Source organism: Pelodiscus sinensis, chromosome 2 (genome assembly GCF_052426305.1).
Source record: "Pelodiscus sinensis isolate ZL-2025 chromosome 2, ASM5242630v1, whole genome shotgun sequence".
Classification (NCBI taxonomy): Eukaryota; Metazoa; Chordata; order Testudines; family Trionychidae; genus Pelodiscus; species Pelodiscus sinensis.
The window spans coordinates 264,457,357-264,477,110 of record NC_143053.1 but is presented as its reverse complement, the minus strand read 5'-3'; the positions used below and the strand labels follow the sequence as shown (position 1 = coordinate 264,477,110).

The 19,754-nt window shown below is 66.8% G+C and overlaps 1 protein-coding gene across 2 annotated transcripts in view; it reads right to left on the bottom strand.

Annotated features, from left to right (window-relative positions):
* Nucleotides 1–19,754, bottom strand: part of AGAP3 (ArfGAP with GTPase domain, ankyrin repeat and PH domain 3) — a 237,354-nt gene that overhangs the window by 123,703 nt on the left and 93,897 nt on the right. For both annotated transcript variants that reach the window (XM_089776874.1, XM_075917266.2), the window contains exons 7-8: nt 17,611–17,738; nt 2,895–3,050 (exon numbers count right to left, since the gene is read on the bottom strand). In XM_089776874.1, coding sequence (XP_089633000.1) covers nt 2,895–3,050; nt 17,611–17,738 — 284 coding nt within the window. The remainder of the gene's footprint in view (nt 1–2,894; nt 3,051–17,610; nt 17,739–19,754) is intronic.

Here is a 19,754-nt window from a genome sequence, read left to right as displayed (position 1 = left end):
CCCCGACTGAGTGAGCATGAGTCCCACAGAGAGGCCAAGCGAGCAGGAACCCCCTAGAGACAAGCGAGCACGACCCCAGACTGAGCGAGAGAGGGAAGCGAGCAGGAACCCCACAGAGAGGCCAAGCGAGCAGGAACTCTGGAGAGACAACAAGCGAGCGTGACCCCAGACTGAGCAAGAGAGGGAAACGAGCAGGAACCCCACAGAGAGGCCAAGCGAGCAGAACCCCGGAGAGACAAGCGAGCACGACCCCAGACTGAGTGAGCAGGAACCCCACAGAGAGGCCAAGTGAGCAGAACCCCGTAGAGACAACAAGCAAGCACGACCCCAGACTAAGCAAGAGAGGGAAGCGAGCAGGAACGCCACAGAGGCCAAGTGAGCAGAACCCCGAAGAGACAACAAGCGAGCGCGACCACAAACTGAGAGGCAAGCGAGCAGGAGCCCCAGTTGATGGTGTCCATAGTGATGAAGTATGAGCCCCAGAATGACCCAGGCGAGAATGGACGGCACCACAAGCCGGACGTGCTCCAGCAGGAGTGAGAGGGGGAGCGTGACCATGAGCCAACGGCGAGTCCAGAACCAGGGAGCGTGCAAGAGCCGGTGCACACTGGTGCACAACAGCAAGTGTGAGCCTGAGCGAGAGGGAGCAGCAGCGCGGAGGGAGGGGGGCATGACCGTGCAGGGGACCCTGCAGGTCCTTGCTGACGGGGGGAATGTGGAGGTGCATGTGCAGGGGCGAGTTAGGGAGCACAGCAGGGCCTGGGAGCACTGGGGTGAGGGTCTTAGAAGGTGCACGTGCCAGAGAGGGTGAGCCAGGGAGGCGTCTGTGCAAACTGAGAGGGCGGATGAGGAGTGCTGGGCAGCAGTGGGCAGCTGTGCGCACTGATGTATGGAGGTGGGGGAGCAGTCGAGTGCGCGCACTGAGGTCCGGGGGTTGGTAAACAGGTGACGCGTAGGTGCCCTGGTGTACGGGTGTTGGGGAGCAGTGGGTGGCTGTGCGCACTGATGTATGGAGGTGGGGGAGCAGTCGAGTGCGCGCACTGGGGTCCGGGGGTTGGTAAACAGCTGACACGTAGGTGCCCTGGTGTACGGGTGTTGGGGAGCAGTGGGTGGCTGTGCGCACTGATGTATGGAGGTGGGGGAACAGTCGAGTGCGCGCACTGGGGTCCGGGGGTTGGTAAACAGCTGACACGTAGGTGCCCTGGTGTACGGGTGTTGGGGAGCAGTGGGTGGCTGTGCGCACTGATGTATGGAGGTGGGGGAGCAGTCGAGTGCGCGCACTGGGGTCCGGGGGTTGGTAAACAGCTGACGCGTAGGTGCCCTGGTGTAGGGGTGTTGGGGAGCAGTGGGTGGCTGTGCGCACTGATGTATGGAGGTGGGGGAGCAGTCGAGTACGCGCACTGGGGTCCGGGGGTTGGTAAACAGCTGACGCATAGGTGCCCTCATGTAAGGGTGTTGGGGAGCAGTGAGTATGTGTCAGGGAACCACAGGTGGGATGCACACACTGGTGTGTCCGGGTGTTGGGGAACAAGGGGGTTCCCAGCTAGCCTGTGTGTCAGAAGAGGGGGACGGAGGTTCTCCTGGGGCGTGTGGGGAACCGAGGAGGGGAGCGGCTGTGTGTGCACGGCGTGGGGGGTGAAATGCACTGAGACAGGATGCAAACACAACCAGCAGAAACAACAGCTGTAAATGTCCCTGCACTGACTCCAGGACGCCCCAGGCTGGGAGCACCTCAGTCCCTCCACTCCCTCCGCATGAGCCAGGGCCCCACCAAACTCCCTGCTGTCCGGCTAGAGGCACAGGGGTGCAAGGGGGCCCACGAGACCCTGCCCGGCCCATTCAGCCAGTGCAGACCCAGAGCCCCGCCCCGGGCAGGGGACAGAGCCCCAGCGAGAGCAACGGGAAAGGAGCTGAGAGCTGCACGCCCCACAGGCAGAGCCAGCCCTCCTCCACCCACGGGGAGGCCGCACACGCACACACACACGGGCATGTACAGGAAGGATTTGCACACAGAGAGAACACACACACACGGAGGAGGATACATGCACACAGGTAGGATTTGCACACAGAGAACACAGCCACACATGGAGGATGCGTACTCACACAGAGAACATGCACACACATGGAGGATGCATGCACACATGGGGAGGACTCACACACACACACACACACACATGCAGGACCCGCGCACACGGGGAGGACTCACACATGGAGGACAGAAACTCACAGAAGACCCGCGCGCACACGGGGAAAACTCACACACGGAGGACAGACACGCAGAGAAGAGCTGGGTGCACACATGGAGGACTCACACACAGAGGACAGACGCAGAGAACCCATGCACACGGGGAGAACTCACACACGGAGGACAGACGCACAGAAGACACGGGGACACACGGGGAGGACTTACACATGGAGGATAGGCACACACAGAAGACATGGGGACACACGGGGAGGACTCACACGGGGAGGACTCACACACAGAGGACAGGCACGCAGAGAAGACACGGGGACACACAGGGAGGACTCACACACGGAGGACAGACACGCACAGAAGAGCCGTGTGCACACGGGGAGGACTCACACGGGGAGGACTCACACACAGAGGACAGGCCCGCAGAGAAGACACGGGGACACACAGGGAGGACTCACACATGGAGGACAGACACGCACAGAAGAGCCGCGTGCACACGGGGAGGACTCACACGGGGAGGACTCACACACAGAGGACAGGCCCGCAGAGAAGACACGGGGACACACAGGGAGGACTCACACATGGAGGACAGACACGCACAGAAGAGCCGCGTGCACACGGGGAGGACTCACACGGGGAGGACTCACACACAGAGGACAGGCCCGCAGAGAAGAGCCGCAGGCAGAGGGTTGGCGCCTACCGTGAAGATGTTGGAGCGCCGCTTGGACTGCTTGCGGATGGGGGTGGGTGTGTTGGAGGCAGCGATGGTCTCGATGCGCAGCTCCCGCTGGCTGGTGCTGGGGGTGGAGGGCACGGAGGAGGAGTAGTCGCTGAAGGCGCCGCTGCCGTTGGTGGCCTGCGAGAGAGCGAGAGCACGCGGTGAGCGGGGCGCGGTAGCAGGAGCATGGCTGGGCCCCACCCCCCTTGGCTGTGCCACGCTCAGTGGCCTCTGCCCCCGGTGTCCCAGGGCAGCCAGCTCTCCCAGGGACAGGGTGCAGCTCCGGACACCACAGCGGGGTCGGCTTCTCGGAGGAGAACGGGACTAGCCCGCAGGGTGCCTGGGGCCGTTGCCAGCACACACAGAGAACGTGCACGTGCGCACACAGTTCCTGTTCCAACACACGCCTGGGAGCGGCTCCCAACACACACACACAGAGGACACGCACGGACACACACCTGGGAGCGGCTCCCATCACACACACACACACACACAGAGGACACACACGGACACACACCTGGGAGCGGCTCCCATCACACACACACACACACAGAGGACACACACGGACATACACCTGGGAGCGGCTCCCATCACACACACACAGAGGACACACACGGACACACACCTGGGAGCGGCTCCCATCACACACACACAGAGGACACACACGGACACACACCTGGGAGCGGCTCCCATCACACACACACACACACACACACACAGAGGACACGCAGGGACACACACCTGGGACCAGCTCCCATCACACACACACAGAGGGCACGCAGGGGCACACACCTCGGAGCAGCTCCCATCACACACACAGAGGACACGCAGGGACACACACCTGGGAGCAGGTCCCATCACACACACACAGAGGACACGCAGGGGCACACACCTGGGAGCAGCTCCCATCACACACACACAGAGGACACGCAGGGGCACACACCTGGGAGCAGGTCCCATCACACACACACAGAGGACACACGGGCACACACCTGGGAGCAGCTCCCATCACACACACACACACACACACACAGAGGACACGCAGGGACACACACCTGAGAGCAGCTCCCATCACACACACACAGAGGACACACGGGCACACACCTGGGAGCAGCTCCCATCACACACACACAGAGGACACGCAGGGACACACACCTGGGAGCAGGTCCCATCACACACACAGAGGACACACGGGCACACACCTGGGAGCAGCTCCCATCACACACACAGAGGACACGCAGGGACACACACCTGGGAGCAGGTCCCATCACACACACACAGAGGACACGCAGGGGCACACACCTGGGAGCAGGTCCCATCACACACACACAGAGGACACACGGGCACACACCTGGGAGCAGCTCCCATCACACACACACAGAGGACACGCAGGGACACACACCTGGGAGCAGGTCCCATCACACACACACAGAGGACACACGGGCACACACCTGGGAGCAGCTCCCATCACACACACACAGAGGACACGCAGGGACACACACCTGGGAGCAGGTCCCATCACACACACACAGAGGACACGCAGGGACACACACCTGGGAGCAGCTCCCATCACACACACACAGAGGACACGCAGGGACACACACCTGGGAGCAGCTCCCATCACACACACACAGAGGACACGCAGGGACACACACCTGGGAGCAGCTCCCATCACACACACAGAGGACACGCAGGGACACACACCTGGGAGCAGGTCCCATCACACACACACAGAGGACACGCAGGGACACACACCTGGGAGCAGCTCCCATCACACACACAGAGGACACGCAGGGACACACACCTGGGAGCAGCTCCCATCACACACACACAGAGGACACGCAGGGACACACACCTGGGAGCAGGTCCCATCACACACACAGAGGACACGCAGGGACACACACCTGGGAGCAGCTCCCATCACACACACACAGAGGACACGCAGGGACACACACCTGGGAGCAGGTCCCATCACACACACACAGAGGACACGCAGGGACACACACCTGGGAGCAGCTCCCATCACACACACACAGAGGACATGCAGGGGCACACACCTGGGAGCAGCTCCCATCACACACACACAGAGGACACGCAGGGACACACACCTGGGAGCAGGTCCCATCACACACACAGAGGACACACGGGCACACACCTGGGAGCAGGTCCCATCACACACACAGAGGACACGCAGGGACACACACCTGGGAGCAGGTCCCATCACACACACACAGAGGACACGCAGGGGCACACACCTGGGAGCAGGTCCCATCACACACACACAGAGGACACACGGGCACACACCTGGGAGCAGCTCCCATCACACACACACACACACACACACAGAGGACACGCAGGGACACACACCTGAGAGCAGCTCCCATCACACACACACAGAGGACACACGGGCACACACCTGGGAGCAGCTCCCATCACACACACACAGAGGACACGCAGGGACACACACCTGGGAGCAGGTCCCATCACACACACAGAGGACACACGGGCACACACCTGGGAGCAGCTCCCATCACACACACAGAGGACACGCAGGGACACACACCTGGGAGCAGGTCCCATCACACACACACAGAGGACACGCAGGGGCACACACCTGGGAGCAGGTCCCATCACACACACACAGAGGACACACGGGCACACACCTGGGAGCAGCTCCCATCACACACACACAGAGGACACGCAGGGACACACACCTGGGAGCAGGTCCCATCACACACACACAGAGGACACACGGGCACACACCTGGGAGCAGCTCCCATCACACACACACAGAGGACACGCAGGGACACACACCTGGGAGCAGCTCCCATCACACACACACAGAGGACACGCAGGGACACACACCTGGGAGCAGCTCCCATCACACACACACAGAGGACACACGGGCACACACCTGGGAGCAGCTCCCATCACACACACACAGAGGACACACACGGACACACACCTGGGAGCAGGTCCCATCACACACACACAGAGGACACACGGGCACACACCTGGGAGCAGCTCCCATCACACACACACAGAGGACACGCAGGGACACACACCTGGGAGCAGCTCCCATCACACACACACAGAGGACACACGGACACACACCTGGGAGCAGCTCCCATCACACACACACAGAGGACACGCAGGGACACACACCTGGGAGCAGCTCCCATCACACACACACAGAGGACACGCAGGGACACACACCTGGGAGCAGCTCCCATCACACACACAGAGGACACACGGACACACACCTGGGAGCAGGTCCCATCACACACACACAGAGGACACGCAGGGACACACACCTGGGAGCAGGTCCCATCACACACACACAGAGGACACACGGACACACACCTGGGAGCAGGTCCCATCACACACACACAGAGGACACGCAGGGACACACACCTGGGAGCAGCTCCCATCACACACACACAGAGGACACGCAGGGACACACACCTGGGAGCAGGTCCCATCACACACACACAGAGGACACACGGACACACACCTGGGAGCAGGTCCCATCACACACACACAGAGGACACACGGACACACACCTGGGAGCAGCTCCCATCACACACACACAGAGGACACGCAGGGACACACACCTGGGAGCAGCTCCCATCACACACACAGAGGACACACGGACACACACCTGGGAGCAGCTCCCATCACACACACACAGAGGACACGCAGGGGCACACACCTGGGAGCAGGTCCCATCACACACACACAGAGGACACACGGACACACACCTGGGAGCAGGTCCCATCACACACACACAGAGGACACGCAGGGACACACACCTGGGAGCAGCTCCCATCACACACACACAGAGGACACGCAGGGACACACACCTGGGAGCAGGTCCCATCACACACACACAGAGGACACACGGACACACACCTGGGAGCAGGTCCCATCACACACACACAGAGGACACGCAGGGGCACACACCTGGGAGCAGGTCCCATCACACACACACAGAGGACACACGGACACACACCTGGGAGCAGGTCCCATCACACACACACAGAGGACACACGGACACACACCTGGGAGCAGGTCCCATCACACACACACAGAGGACACGCAGGGACACACACCTGGGAGCAGCTCCCATCACACACACACAGAGGACACACGGACACACACCTGGGAGCAGCTCCCATCACACACACACAGAGGACACGCAGGGACACACACCTGGGAGCAGCTCCCATCACACACACACAGAGGACACACGGACACACACCTGGGAGCAGCTCCCATCACACACCCGCAGGGGGGACACGGCCCCACCATACACCCTGCTCCAGGAGCCGTGGACAGGAAGGGCCTGAGCCCCCCCGGAGTGGGGCTCCTTTCGTTTCCTGTCACCCCCACCTCCCAGGCGCAGCTGTGCCCGCTGGAGCTGAGGAGCATCCCTGCCACGGCTGTGGAGGTGGCTCCGATTATGGCGCTGCAGGCGGGTCGGGTGTTTCCTGCCCGCCCGGCTGCCCGCAGGGGAACGCTCCGCCTTCCGCCCCTCTCTTCGGCTGGGGGCCAGCGGCTCCTCCACGCAGGGGGTCTGCTGGTGGCTTGCTCCGCCCGCCTTCCCCTGTCCACGTTGCTTTCCTGACCGTTCGCTTTTGGTGCCGTGTTTCCGTGGGCACCGGGCTCTGCCGGGGCAGGTGAGGTCCGGCACGTTCGGCCCAGCAGGGGTAGGGCATGAGGGTGACACTGGCGTCTTCCCACTTGGCACTCAGGATCTTCGGGGGCGCTGCTGACGGGTCCCCCAGGGCTCCCTGCCCTAGAGGAGCAGAGGCTTGGATCCCAACTGCTCAGCTTTCCAGTTCCATGCCATCCAGTGGCAGGCAGTTCCCCAGGCCAGGCGCGCGCTCGCTGGGTAAACCACTCCTGACTGCACAGCAGCGGATCCCCTGCAGCGCCCCCTGGAGTTGGGCCTGCATGCTGCAGCCACCAGAACCCCACCCGTCGCCTGGGGGACGCAGCTGGCACCCCCGCGCTGAGCCAGGCCCGTCCCCGGTCTCCCAGCTACAGAGGACATGCGGGCTGGGGGCACGAGCAGGGAGCCAGACGGGCACGGCAGCTGTGAGGCGCACACTGCACTCCCTCCGGGACCCCGTCGGCTGGCTCCTAGGCACCCGAGTCCCACCGGGGGACCCGGCTACTGCAGGGCAGGCACCCGGCAGCCTGCTCGCCCAGACGGCTCTGCCCTGCAGGGCCCCCAGCCAGGGCCCCAGAGCCACCCAGGAACCAGGCGGCCTGCCTGGCTGTGGCCAAGAAGGCCGGGGCAGGGCCCTGGCTGCCCCCGCCCATGGAGCACCCCGGAGGGGAGAGAGGCGTCGGGCCCGCAGCCCACCCAGCCCCGGGCGGCAAAGGGAACAGCCCAGCAGGCCGTGAGCCTCTGGCTGTGGGATGCAGCCCTGGGGTGGGCAGGCGAGACTCTAAGCGCAGCACGTCCGTGGGGCGGGGACGTGGACAAGACCCAGGCCGGCCCCAGTACCCCGGCAGGCAACCCCCCCCGCAGCAGGGTCCTTGCACTGGAGGGGCAGCCGGGGCATAAGTGGAGCAGGATCCTTTGGTCAAGCCCCGTGCGGAGATCCCTGGACCGGCTGCAGGGCTCTGGCGGCTCGGCCCCTGCTCACAGGCACGGAGAGTGAGCCCTGTGTAAGGGGGCTGGGGGGCACAGGGAGCACTGGGGTGTCTGAGGGGAGGTGGGGGATGGGTTATAACCTCTCCCCTGTGTGAGGGGGGCTGGGGGGCACAGGGAGCACTGGGGTGTGTGAGGGGAGGTGGGGGATGGGTTATAACCTCTCCCCTGTGTAAGGGGGGCTGGGGGGCACAGGGAGCACTGGGGTGTCTGAGGGGAGGGGGGGATGGGTTATAACCTCTCCCCTGTGTGAGGGGGGCTGGGGGGCACAGGGAGCACTGGGGTGTGTGAGGGGAGGTGGGGGATGGGTTATAACCTCTCCCCTGTGTAAGGGGGGCTGGGGGGCACAGGGAGCACTGGGGTGTCTGAGGGGAGGTGGGGGATGGGTTATAACCTCTCCCCTGTGTAAGGGGGGCTGGGGGGCACAGGGAGCACTGGGGTGTGTGAGGGGAGGTGGGGGATGGGTTATAACCTCTCCCCTGTGTAAGGGGGGCTGGGGGGCACAGGGAGCACTGGGGTGTCTGAGGGGAGGTGGGGGATGGGTTATAACCTCTCCCCTGTGTAAGGGGGGCTGGGGGGCACAGGGAGCACTGGGGTGTGTGAGGGGAGGTGGGGGATGGGTTATAACCTCTCCCCTGTGTAAGGGGGGCTGGGGGGCACAGGGAGCACTGGGGTGTCTGAGGGGAGGTGGGGGATGGGTTATAACCTCTCCCCTGTGTAAGGGGGGCTGGGGGGCACAGGGAGCACTGGGGTGTGTGAGGGGAGGTGGGGGATGGGTTATAACCTCTCCCCTGTGTAACGGGGGCTGGGGGGCACAGGGAGCACTGGGGTGTGTGAGGGGAGGTGGGGGATGGGTTATAACCTCTCCCCTGTGTAAGGGGGGCTGGGGGGCACAGGGAGCACTGGGGTGTCTGAGGGGAGGTGGGGGATGGGTTATAACCTCTCCCCTGTGTAAGGGGGGCTGGGGGGCACAGGGAGCACTGGGGTGTCTGAGGGGAGGTGGGGGGATGGGTTATAACCTCTCCTCTGTGTAAGGAGGGCTGGGGGGCACAGGGAGCACTGGGGTGTGTGAGGGGAGGTGGGGGATGGGTTATAACCTCTCCCCTGTGTAAGGGGGGCTGGGGGGCACAGGGAGCACTGGGGTGTGTGAGGGGAGGTGGGGGATGGGTTATAACCTCTCCCCTGTGTAAGGGGGGCTGGGGGGCACAGGGAGCACTGGGGTGTCTGAGGGGAGGTGGGGGATGGGTTATAACCTCTCCCCTGTGTAAGGGGGACTGGGGGGCACAGGGAGCACTGGGGTGTCTGAGGGGAGGTGGGGGATGGGTTATAACCTCTCCCCTGTGTAAGGGGGGCTGGGGGGCACAGGGAGCACTGGGGTGTCTGAGGGGAGGTGGGGGATGGGTTATAACCTCTCCCCTGTGTAAGGGGGGCTGGGGGGCACAGGGAGCACTGGGGTGTGTGAGGGGAGGTGGGGGATGGGTTATAACCTCTCCCCTGTGTAAGGGGGGCTGGGGGGCACAGGGAGCACTGGGGTGTGTGAGGGGAGGTGGGGGATGGGTTATAACCTCTCCCCTGTGTAAGTCGGGGCTGGGGGGGCACAGGGAGCACTGGGGTGTCCGAGGGGAGGTGGGGGATGGGTTATAACCTCTCCCCTGTGTAAGGGGGGCTGGGGGGCACAGGGAGCACTGGGGTGTCCGAGGGGAGGTGGGGGATGGGTTATAACCTCTCCCCTGTGTAAGGGGGGCTGGGGGGCACAGGGAGCACTGGGGTGTCCGAGGGGAGGTGGGGGATGGGTTATAACCTCTCCCCTGTGTAAGGGGAGCTGGGGGGCACAGGGAGCACTGGGGTGTGTGAGGGGAGGTGGGGGATGGGTTATAACCTCTCCCCTGTGTAAGTCGGGGCTGGGGGGGCACAGGGAGCACTGGGGTGTGTGAGGGGAGGTTGGGGGATGGGTTATAACCTTTCCCCTGTGTGGGGGGGGACTTGGGGGCACAGGGAGCACTGGGGTGTCTGAGGGGAGGTGGGGGATGGGTTATAACCTTTCCCCTGTGTGGGGGGGGGGCTGGGGGACACCAGGGACACTGGGGTGTCCGAAGGGAGGTGGGGGATGGGTTATAACCTTTCCCCTGTGTGGGGGGGGACTGGGGGGCACAGGGAGCACTGGGGTGTCTGAGGGGAGGTGGGGGATGGGTTATAACCTCTCCCCTGTTTAAGGGGGGGCTGGGGAGCACAGGGAGCACTGGGGTGTCTGAGGGGAGGTGGGGGATGGGTTATAACCTTACCTCTGTGTGGGGGGGGAACTGGGGGGCACAGGGCGTGCTGGGGCGTTGAAGGGATTTGCTGGGGGCTCCTTGCTGGCCGGAGGGCAGCTGAGGGGTCGGTGGGGCTGGTTCGGTGCCTGTTGGGGCGGACCCGGCTGGGCTGAGAGTCGCCCTGGCTCTGTGCCGTTCGCCCTGCTCCGACCCTGTGAGCAGCGCCCTGTACCGGGGTGAGCGGGCCCCTCCCCAGACTGCCCCTCGCTTCCCGCCGTGGCTGCTTCTTTCAGCTGAGGGACTGGACCCCAGGACTCTCTCTGGGCTCTCTCTGGGGCTGGCCGCTCTCAGGACCCCAGGCCTTCTCCCGGAGCCAGATCCTGTTCGCGCGGCTGCAGGTGTGAGCCCGGCCCAGCCAGCTCAGCCATGTCCTCCATGTGCCCTCGGGGACAGCCCCTGGGTGCTGAGCTCTAAGGCTTGGCGCTGCCTGGCGCAAGCCCCCAGCCTCAGTCCCAGACGCCTGTCTGTCAGCGCAGACCCCAGACCCCTGCAGGGAGCCCCCCAGCAGCCGCTTGTGGCCCGGCCTCCTCTGGCCCAAGAGGAACAACCACGCTTCCAGCAGCGCCCACGCTGGCCCAGGTGGCCCGTGGCTGTCGGCCTCCGCCGCTGGGTCCCTGCCCGTCACTTCAGCAGCCCTCAGAGCTTCCTGGCGTCTGCAGAGGCCTGGGCGGGGCCGGTCTCCTGGGTGATAGGCGTGAACCCCCCTCCCAGTGGGGAGCACCCAAAGCGGGGCACCCCCAGCCCTGAGCCAGGCCGGTCTCCTGGGTGATAGGCGTGAACCCCCCTCCCAGTGGGGAGCACCCAAAGCGGGGCACCCCCAGCCCTGAGCCAGGCCGGTCTCCTGGGTGATAGGCGTGAACCCCCCTCCCAGTGGGGAGTACCCAAAGCGGGGCACCCCCAGCCCTGAGCCAGGCCGGTCTCCTGGGCGATAGGCGTGAACCCCCCTCCCAGTGGGGAGCACCCAAAGCGGGGCACCCCCAGCCCTGAGCCAGGCCGGTCTCCTGGGCGATAGGCGTGAACCCCCCTCCCAGTGGGGAGCACCCAAAGCGGGGCACCCCCAGCCCTGAGCCAGGCCGGTCTCCTGGGTGATAGGCGTGAACCCCCCTCCCAGTGGGGAGCACCCAAAGCGGGGCACCCCCAGCCCTGAGCCAGGCCGGTCTCCTGGGCGATAGGCGTGAACCCCCCTCCCAGTGGGGAGCACCCAAAGCGGGGCACCCCCAGCCCTGAGCCAGGCCGGTCTCCTGGGTGATAGGCGTGAACCCCCCTCCCAGTGGGGAGCACCCAAAGCGGGGCACCCCCAGCCCTGAGCCAGGCCGGTCTCCTGGGTGATAGGCGTGAACCCCCCTCCCAGTGGGGAGCACCCAAAGCGGGGCACCCCGAGCCCACAGTATCCCAGCCCCTGCGCTCTGCCCCGGCTGCGCCCTGCTACACGGGCCGGACCCCTGCCGCCAGCGGCCCACAGCACGCCGCCGGGGCAGGGTCGCTGGGGGGAGGGCGGGGCCACTGCAGGGAGGCTGGGGGTGCTGGGGGGAGGGCGGGGAGGTCACTGAGGGGGCGGGGCGCACTCTGTCTGGGTCTCACTCGGAGGCCCAGGTCTAAAGCATTTCCCGCAGGCCAGACCGGCTGGGACTTTTCCCCTCCCTGTGCGGCGAGCGGTGCCGTCGCTTGTGGGGGTCTCAGGGCCGCTGCCCTGCCAGGCCCTGCCGTGGCGCCTCCGTGGCTGCGGTGGCCTGAGGCGGTGCTGCAGGAGATGGGCTGGTGCCAGGCGTGGGGGCGAGGCGGGTGATCTCGTGGCACCATCGGGCACCAGGTGCCAGAGGAAACTCACCCGGGGTGCAGGCAGTCGCTTCCGGCAGCCGAGTCCGTTACCTGCTCCTCAGGCCGCCTCTAACCCTCCTTCTGCCTCGCGCCTCTGCAGAAGCCAGGCCCCCCGAGAGGCCGCGCTGGGCCCCCGCAGACGCCTCTTTGTCTGCAGGCTGCTGCCTCTGGCCAGCACCCAGCCCTCCGCTCCGCCTCGAGGGCAGCCATCTCCCAGCATCCTCTCTGCCTCCTCCTGCGCACCAGTCCCTGCCACTCCGGGACCTTCCACTGCCTGCGTCCATCTCTCCGGAGATTCGCTCTTCAGCTTCCCTCGGAGGCTCCGCGTGCGCTGCAGCCGCAGCCGCAGCCACAGCCGCGCCCGGACGAGCCTAGGGCACCAGCTACGTGCCGTGGCAGTCGGTAGCGTCCACGCCCCCAGGTCTCTCTCATGGGCCGAGTCCCGAGAGCGCAACGTCCTTGCTTCCAACGGCAGCGTCCACCGGGCCTGGAATCCCGCTTCCCAGAGCCGAGCGCGCTCCCTGGGTTCAGGGGCTAGACATGGCCCCGGCCAGGGCTGTGACGCCTGTGACAGCTTAGCCCTCGCCGCCTCTCCGCCTCCTCTCGCCCTCCCGCCGCCTCTCCACCTCCTCATAGACTCATAGACTCATAGACTTTAAGGTCAGAAGGGACCATTATGATCATCTAGTCTGACCCCCTGCACAGTGCAGGCCACAGAATCTCACCCACCCCTCCTAGAATAATCCTCTCACCTATGTCTCAGATATTGAAGCCTTCAAATACTTTGAAGGCCCCAACATGCAGAGAATCCTCCAGCTGTGATCTGTGCCCAATGCTACAGAGGAAGGCGAAAAACCTCCAGGGCCTCTGCCAATCTACCCTGGAGGAAAATTCCTTCCTGACCCCAAATATGGCGATCAGCTAAACCCTGAGCATGTGGGCAAGACTCACCAGCCAGACACCCAGAAAGTTCTCTATAGTAACTCCTATCATCCCTCCATTGACCTATTTCCCACTGATAATGAATGGTCAATTAGTTGCCAAGAGCATGTTATTTCATCCAACCATCCCCTTATCATAGAATCATAGAACTGGAAGAGACCTCAGAAGGTCGTCAAGTCCAGCCCCCTGCTCTAGGCAGGACCAATCCCATCTAAATCAACCCGGCCAGGGCTTTGTCAAGCCAAGACTTAAACACCTCTAGGGATGGAGACTCCACTACTTCCCTAGGGAACCCATTCCAGTGCTTCACTACCCTCCTAGTGAAATAGTTTTTCCTAATATCCAACCTGGACCTCTCCCACCACAACTTGAGACCATTGCTCCTTGTTCTGCCATCCTCTCGCCCTCCCGCCGCCTCTCCACCTCTTCTCAGCCCTCCAGCCACCTCTCTGCCGCCTCTCTGCCCTCCCACCGCCTCTCTGCCCTCTCGCCGCATCCCCTCCACCCTCCCGCCACCTCTCCGCCTCCTCTCCACCCTCCTGCCGCCTCTCCGCCCTCCCACCGCCTCTCCGCCGCCTCTCCTCCCTCCCCGCCTCCTCTCCGCCCTCCTGCCGCCTCTCCGCCCTCCCGCCGCCTCTCCTCCCTCCCCGCCTCCTCTCCGCCCTCCTGCCACCTCTCCGCCCTCCCACCGCCTCTCCGCCCTCCCGCCACCTCTCCGCCGCCTCTCCTCCCTCCCCGCCTCCTCTCCGCCCTCCTGCCACCTCTCCGCCCTCCCACCGCCTCTCCGCCCTCCCACCGCCTCTCCGCCGCCTCTCCTCCCTCCCCGCCTCCTCTCCGCCCTCCTGCCGCCTCTCTGCCTCCTCTGTGCCTCCTCTCCGCCCTCCTGCCGCCTCTCCGCCACCTCTCCTCGCTCCCCGCCTCCTCTCCGCCCTCCTGCCACCTCTCCGCCCTCCCGCCGCCTCTCCTCCCTCCCCGCCTCCTCTCCGCCCTCCTGCCACCTCTCCGCCCTCCTGCCGCCTCTCCGCCCTCCCCGCCTCCTCTCCGCCCTCCCCGCCTCCTCTCCGCCCTCCTGCCGCCTCTCCGCCGCCTCTCCTCCCTCCCCACCTCCTCTCCGCCCTCCTGCCGCCTCTCTGCCTCCTCTCCGCCCTCCTGCCGCCTCTCCGCCACCTCTCCTCCCTCCCCGCCTCCTCTCCGCCCTCCTGCCACCTCTCCGCCCTCCTGCCACCTCTCCGCCGCCTCTCCTCCCTCCCCACCTCCTCTCCGCCCTCCTGCCGCCTCTCTGCCTCCTCTGTGCCTCCTCTCCGCCCTCCTGCCGCCTCTCCGCCACCTCTCCTCCCTCCCCACCTCCTCTCCGCCCTCCTGCCACCTCTCCGCCCTCCCGCCGCCTCTCCTCCCTCCCCGCCTCCTCTCCGCCCTCCTGCCGCCTCTCCGCCGCCTCTCCTCCCTCCCCACCTCCTCTCCGCCCTCCTGCCGCCTCTCCGCCGCCTCTCCTCCCTCCCCGCCTCCTCTCCGCCCTCCTGCCACCTCTCCTCCCTCCCCGCCACCTCTCCGCCCTCCCGCCGCCTCTCCTCCCTCCCCGCCACCTCTCCGCCCTCCCGCCGCCTCTCCTCCCTCCCCGCCTCCTCTCCACCCTCCTGCCACCTCTCCGCCCTCCCGCCGCCTCTCCTCCCTCCCCGCCTCCTCTCCGCCCTCCTGCCGCCTCTCTGCCTCCTCTGTGCCTCCTCTGTGCCTCCTCTCCACCCTCCCGCCACCTCTCCACCTCCTCTCCGCCCTCCCGCCACCTCTCCTCCCTCCCGCCACCTCTCCGCCGCCTCTCCTCCCTCCCCGCCTCCTCTCTGCCCTCCCGCCGCCTCTCCTCCCTCCCCGCCTCCTCTCCGCCCTCCTGCCACCTCTCCGCCCTCCCGCCGCCTCTCCGCCGCCTCTCCTCCCTCCCCGCCTCCTCTCCGCCCTCCCGCCGCCTCTCCTCCCTCCCTGCCTCCTCTCTGCCCTCCCGCCGCCTCTCCTCCCTCCCCGCCTCCTCTCCGCCCTCCTGCCACCTCTCCGCCGCCTCTCCTCCCTCCCCGCCTCCTCTCCGCCCTCCCGCCGCCTCTCCGCCGCCTCTCCTCCCTCCCCGCCTCCTCTCCGCCCTCCTGCCACCTCTCTGCCTCCTCTGTGCCTCCTCTCCGCCCTCCTGCCGCCTCTCCGCCGCCTCTCCTCCCTCCCCGCCTCCTCTCCGCCCTCCTGCCACCTCTCCGCCCTCCCGCCGCCTCTCCGCCGCCTCTCCTCCCTCCCCGCCTCCTCTCCGCCCTCCTGCCGCCTCTCTGCCTCCTCTGTGCCTCCTCTCCACCCTCCCGCCACCTCTCCACCTCCTCTCCGCCCTCCCGCCACCTCTCCTCCCTCCCGCCACCTCTCCGCCGCCTCTCCTCCCTCCCCGCCTCCTGTCCGCCCTCCCGCTGCCTCTCCTCCCTCCCCGCCTCCTCTCCGCCCTCCCGCCGCCTCTCCCTCCCTCCCCGCCGCCTCTCCTCCCTCCCCGCCTCCTCTCCGCCCTCCTGCCGCCTCTCTGCCTCCTCTGTGCCTCCTCTCCGCCCTCCCGCCACCTCTCCACCTCCTCTCCGCCCTCCCGCCACCTCTCCTCCCTCCCGCCGCCTCTCCGCCGCCTCTCCTCCCTCCCCGCCTCCCTCTCTGCCCTCCCGCCGCCTCTCCTCCCTCCCGCCGCCTCTCCGCCACCTCTCCTCCCTCCCTCCATCTCTCTGCCTCCTCTCTGCCCTCCCTCCGCCTCTTCTGTCTCCACCCTCCCACCACCCTCCCTCCGCCTGTCCACCTCCCGCCTTCTCTTCTCCTCTCTCCTCCTTCCTCCACCACCGCCACCTCCCCACCCTCCCTCCACCGCTCTGCCTCCCGCTGCCTCTTCTCCTGTCTCCACCCTCCCTCTGCCTCCTCTCTGCCCTCCCTCAACCTCTCCGCCTCCTTTCTGCCCTCCTGCTGCCTCTTCTCCCATCTCTTCCATCCCTCCACCCTCCTTCCCCCTCTCTGCCTCCTCTTTGCCCTCCCACCTGCTCTCCACCCTTCCTCAGCCTCCTGGCCCATCCTGCTCCCGGAGTAGCCTGGCCCCCAGCCTCCTCCTCCCCTGCAATAGCTCAGCCTTCCCCTGCTCTTCCCTTTGGCTTGGTGCCCCCCAGAGGGGCATGTGTCTGCCTGACCAGGGCTTCCTGCTGGACTTCCCAGCCCCTCCACGAGACCATGAGCACGGCCCCACGGGTCAGCCCAAAGGTCCCTCCAGCCCTGTGTCCCGGTGCCCCAGAGGGAATGAACAGAGCAGGGAACCCTCACGTGATCCTCCCCATCTGGAGATGCCAACGTGCAGCCGACTATACGATGAACCCGTAAGCCAGGCTAATGGGTTAATCTTGACTACACACGTTCCCCTCTGTGTGGGAGGCAGCAAGGGGGAGCAGGAGCCAGTGCTGAGGGAGCCGGCTTAAAAGCCGGTAGCCCCAGCACCGCCTCCGCGGTGCCCTCCTGTCTGTGGAGAGCCTGGGCCCCCATGGCCTGGAGCTGCCGCTGCCCCGTATCAGAGGTGGCAGCGCGGGGCGGCAGGTGCGCTGGGCTGCACAGGAAGCCGGTTCTTAAGCAGCAGCGTGGGGTGGCTGGGGGCTCCCCGGGGTGAGGCCGGGCGCGCACTGGCTGCTGGCCCTGCCCACGGGGACTATTGAATAGCTGGGTAAGCGCTAAGAACTCCCCTGGGAGGGACCATCAGCCTCCCCTACATCCAGCCACGTGCCCCTCCCCACGCAGGGCCCGGGGCAGCCAGACAAGACACTGCAAGCCCCTGGGGCCGAGCTGCTTGCCCCCAGGTCCCCACCCCAAGGCAGGCGGGGGCTGTTCTGGGCCTAGGCCAGCGGCCCTGCCGGCTGCTCCCCGGGAGGATCCGGGCTCGTCTCGGGCCCAGCCAGCAGGGAGGACGCGGGCGCCGGCTGCTGCTCACCTGGTTGATGTGCACAGAGGGAATCGAGGCAGCGGAGACAGAGGAATGGCTGGGTGAATTGGGCAGGGACTTGCAGGGCCCTATGGAGAGCTGCTGCTTCTTCCGCAGGGCCACCACCTTCTGAGCCACTGAAAGAGAGAAGGGAGGGGCTAGGGCCAGACACAGCCCGAGAGAGCCCAGGCAGGCGCCTACCTCGGCCTGCAGCCACCACCTGCCCAGCCATGGAGTCGCGAGGGCAGTGTGCCTGCCCCTGGCTACGTGGCCCCTGCTCCGGATCCAGACCCTGCTCTCAGCAAAGCAGCTGTGAAAGAGCCAGGGACTGGCCAGGGCATCCCCTGACCACGCCGGGCAGCCCTGGCCTCCATCCAGGCTGCTCTGCGCTCTGCCCCAAATGGCACAGGGACTTCTCCCAGCCTCCGCACCCCGGCCTGCACCCCGGGCACTTGGCCCCCCCACGGGGAACCCTCCACACCCCAGCCTGCACCCTGGGCACTTGGCCCCCGCCACGGGGAACCCTCCACACCCCGGCCTGCACCCTGGGCACTTGACCCCCCCACGGGGAACCCTCCACACCCCAGCCTGCACCCTGGGCACTTGGCCCCCCCACGGGGAACCCTCCACACCCCGGCCTGCACCCTGGGCACTTGACCCCTGCCACGGGGAACCCTCCACACCCCGGCCTGCACCCTGAGCACTTGGCCCCCGCCACGGGGAACCCTCCACACCCCGGCCTGCACCCCGGGCACTTGGCCCCCCCACGGGGAACCCTCCACACCCCAGCCTGCACCCCGGGCACTTGGCCCCCCCACGGGGAACCCTCCACACCCCGGCCTGCACCCCGGGCACTTGGCCCCCCCACGGGGAACCCTCCACACCCCGGCCTGCACCCTGGGCACTTGGCCCCCCCACGGGGAACCCTCCACACCCCGGCCTGCACCCCGGGCACTTGGCCCCCCCACGGGGAACCCTCCACACCCCGGCCTGCACCCTGGGCACTTGACCCCCGCCACGGGGAACCCTCCGCACCCCGGCCTGCACCCCGGGCACTTGGCCCCCGCCACGGGGAACCCTCTACACCCCGGGCACTTGGCCCCCCCACGGGGAACCCTCCACACCCCGGCCTGCACCCTGGGCACTTGACCCCCCCACGGGGAACCCTCCACACCCCGGCCTGCACCCTGAGCACTTGGCCCCCGCCACGGGGAACCCTCCACACCCCGGCCTGCACCCTGGGCACTTGGCCCCCCCACGGGGAACCCTCCACACCCCGGCCTGCACCCTGAGCACTTGGCCCCCGCCACGGGGAACCCTCCACACCCCGGCCTGCACCCTGGGCACTTGACCCCCCCACGGGGAACCCTCCACACCCCGGCCTGCACCGTGGGCACTTGGCCCCCGCCACGGGGAACCCTCCACACCCCGGCCTGCACCCCGGGCACTTGGCCCCCCCACGGGGAACCCTCCACACCCCGGCCTGCACCCTGGGCACTTGACCCCCCCACGGGGAACCCTCCACACCCCAGCCTGCACCCTGGGCACTTGGCCCCCGCCACGGGGAACCCTCCACACCCCGGCCTGCACCCTGAGCACTTGGCCCCCGCCACGGGGAACCCTCCACACCCCGGCCTGCACCCTGGGCACTTGGCCCCCCCACGGGGAACCCTCCACACCCCGGCCTGCACCCTGAGCACTTGGCCCCCCCACGGGGAACCCTCCACACCCCGGCCTGCACCGTGGGCACTTGGCCCCCGCCACGGGGAACCCTCCACACCCCGGCCTGCACCCTGAGCTCTTGGCCCCCGCCACGGGGAACCCTCCACACCCCGGCCTGCACCCTGGGCACTTGGCCCCCCCACGGGGAACCCTCCACACCCCGGCCTGCACCCTGGGCACTTGACCCCCCCACGGGGAACCCTCCACACCCCAGCCTGCACCCTGGGCACTTGGCCCCCGCCACGGGGAACCCTCCACACCCCGGCCTGCACCCTGAGCACTTGGCACCCGCCACGGGGAACCCTCCACACCCCGGCCTGCACCCTGGGCACTTGGCCCCCCCACGGGGAACCCTCCACACCCCGGCCTGCACCCTGAACACTTGGCCACCCTACGGGGAACCCTCCACACCCCGGCCTGCACCCCGGGCA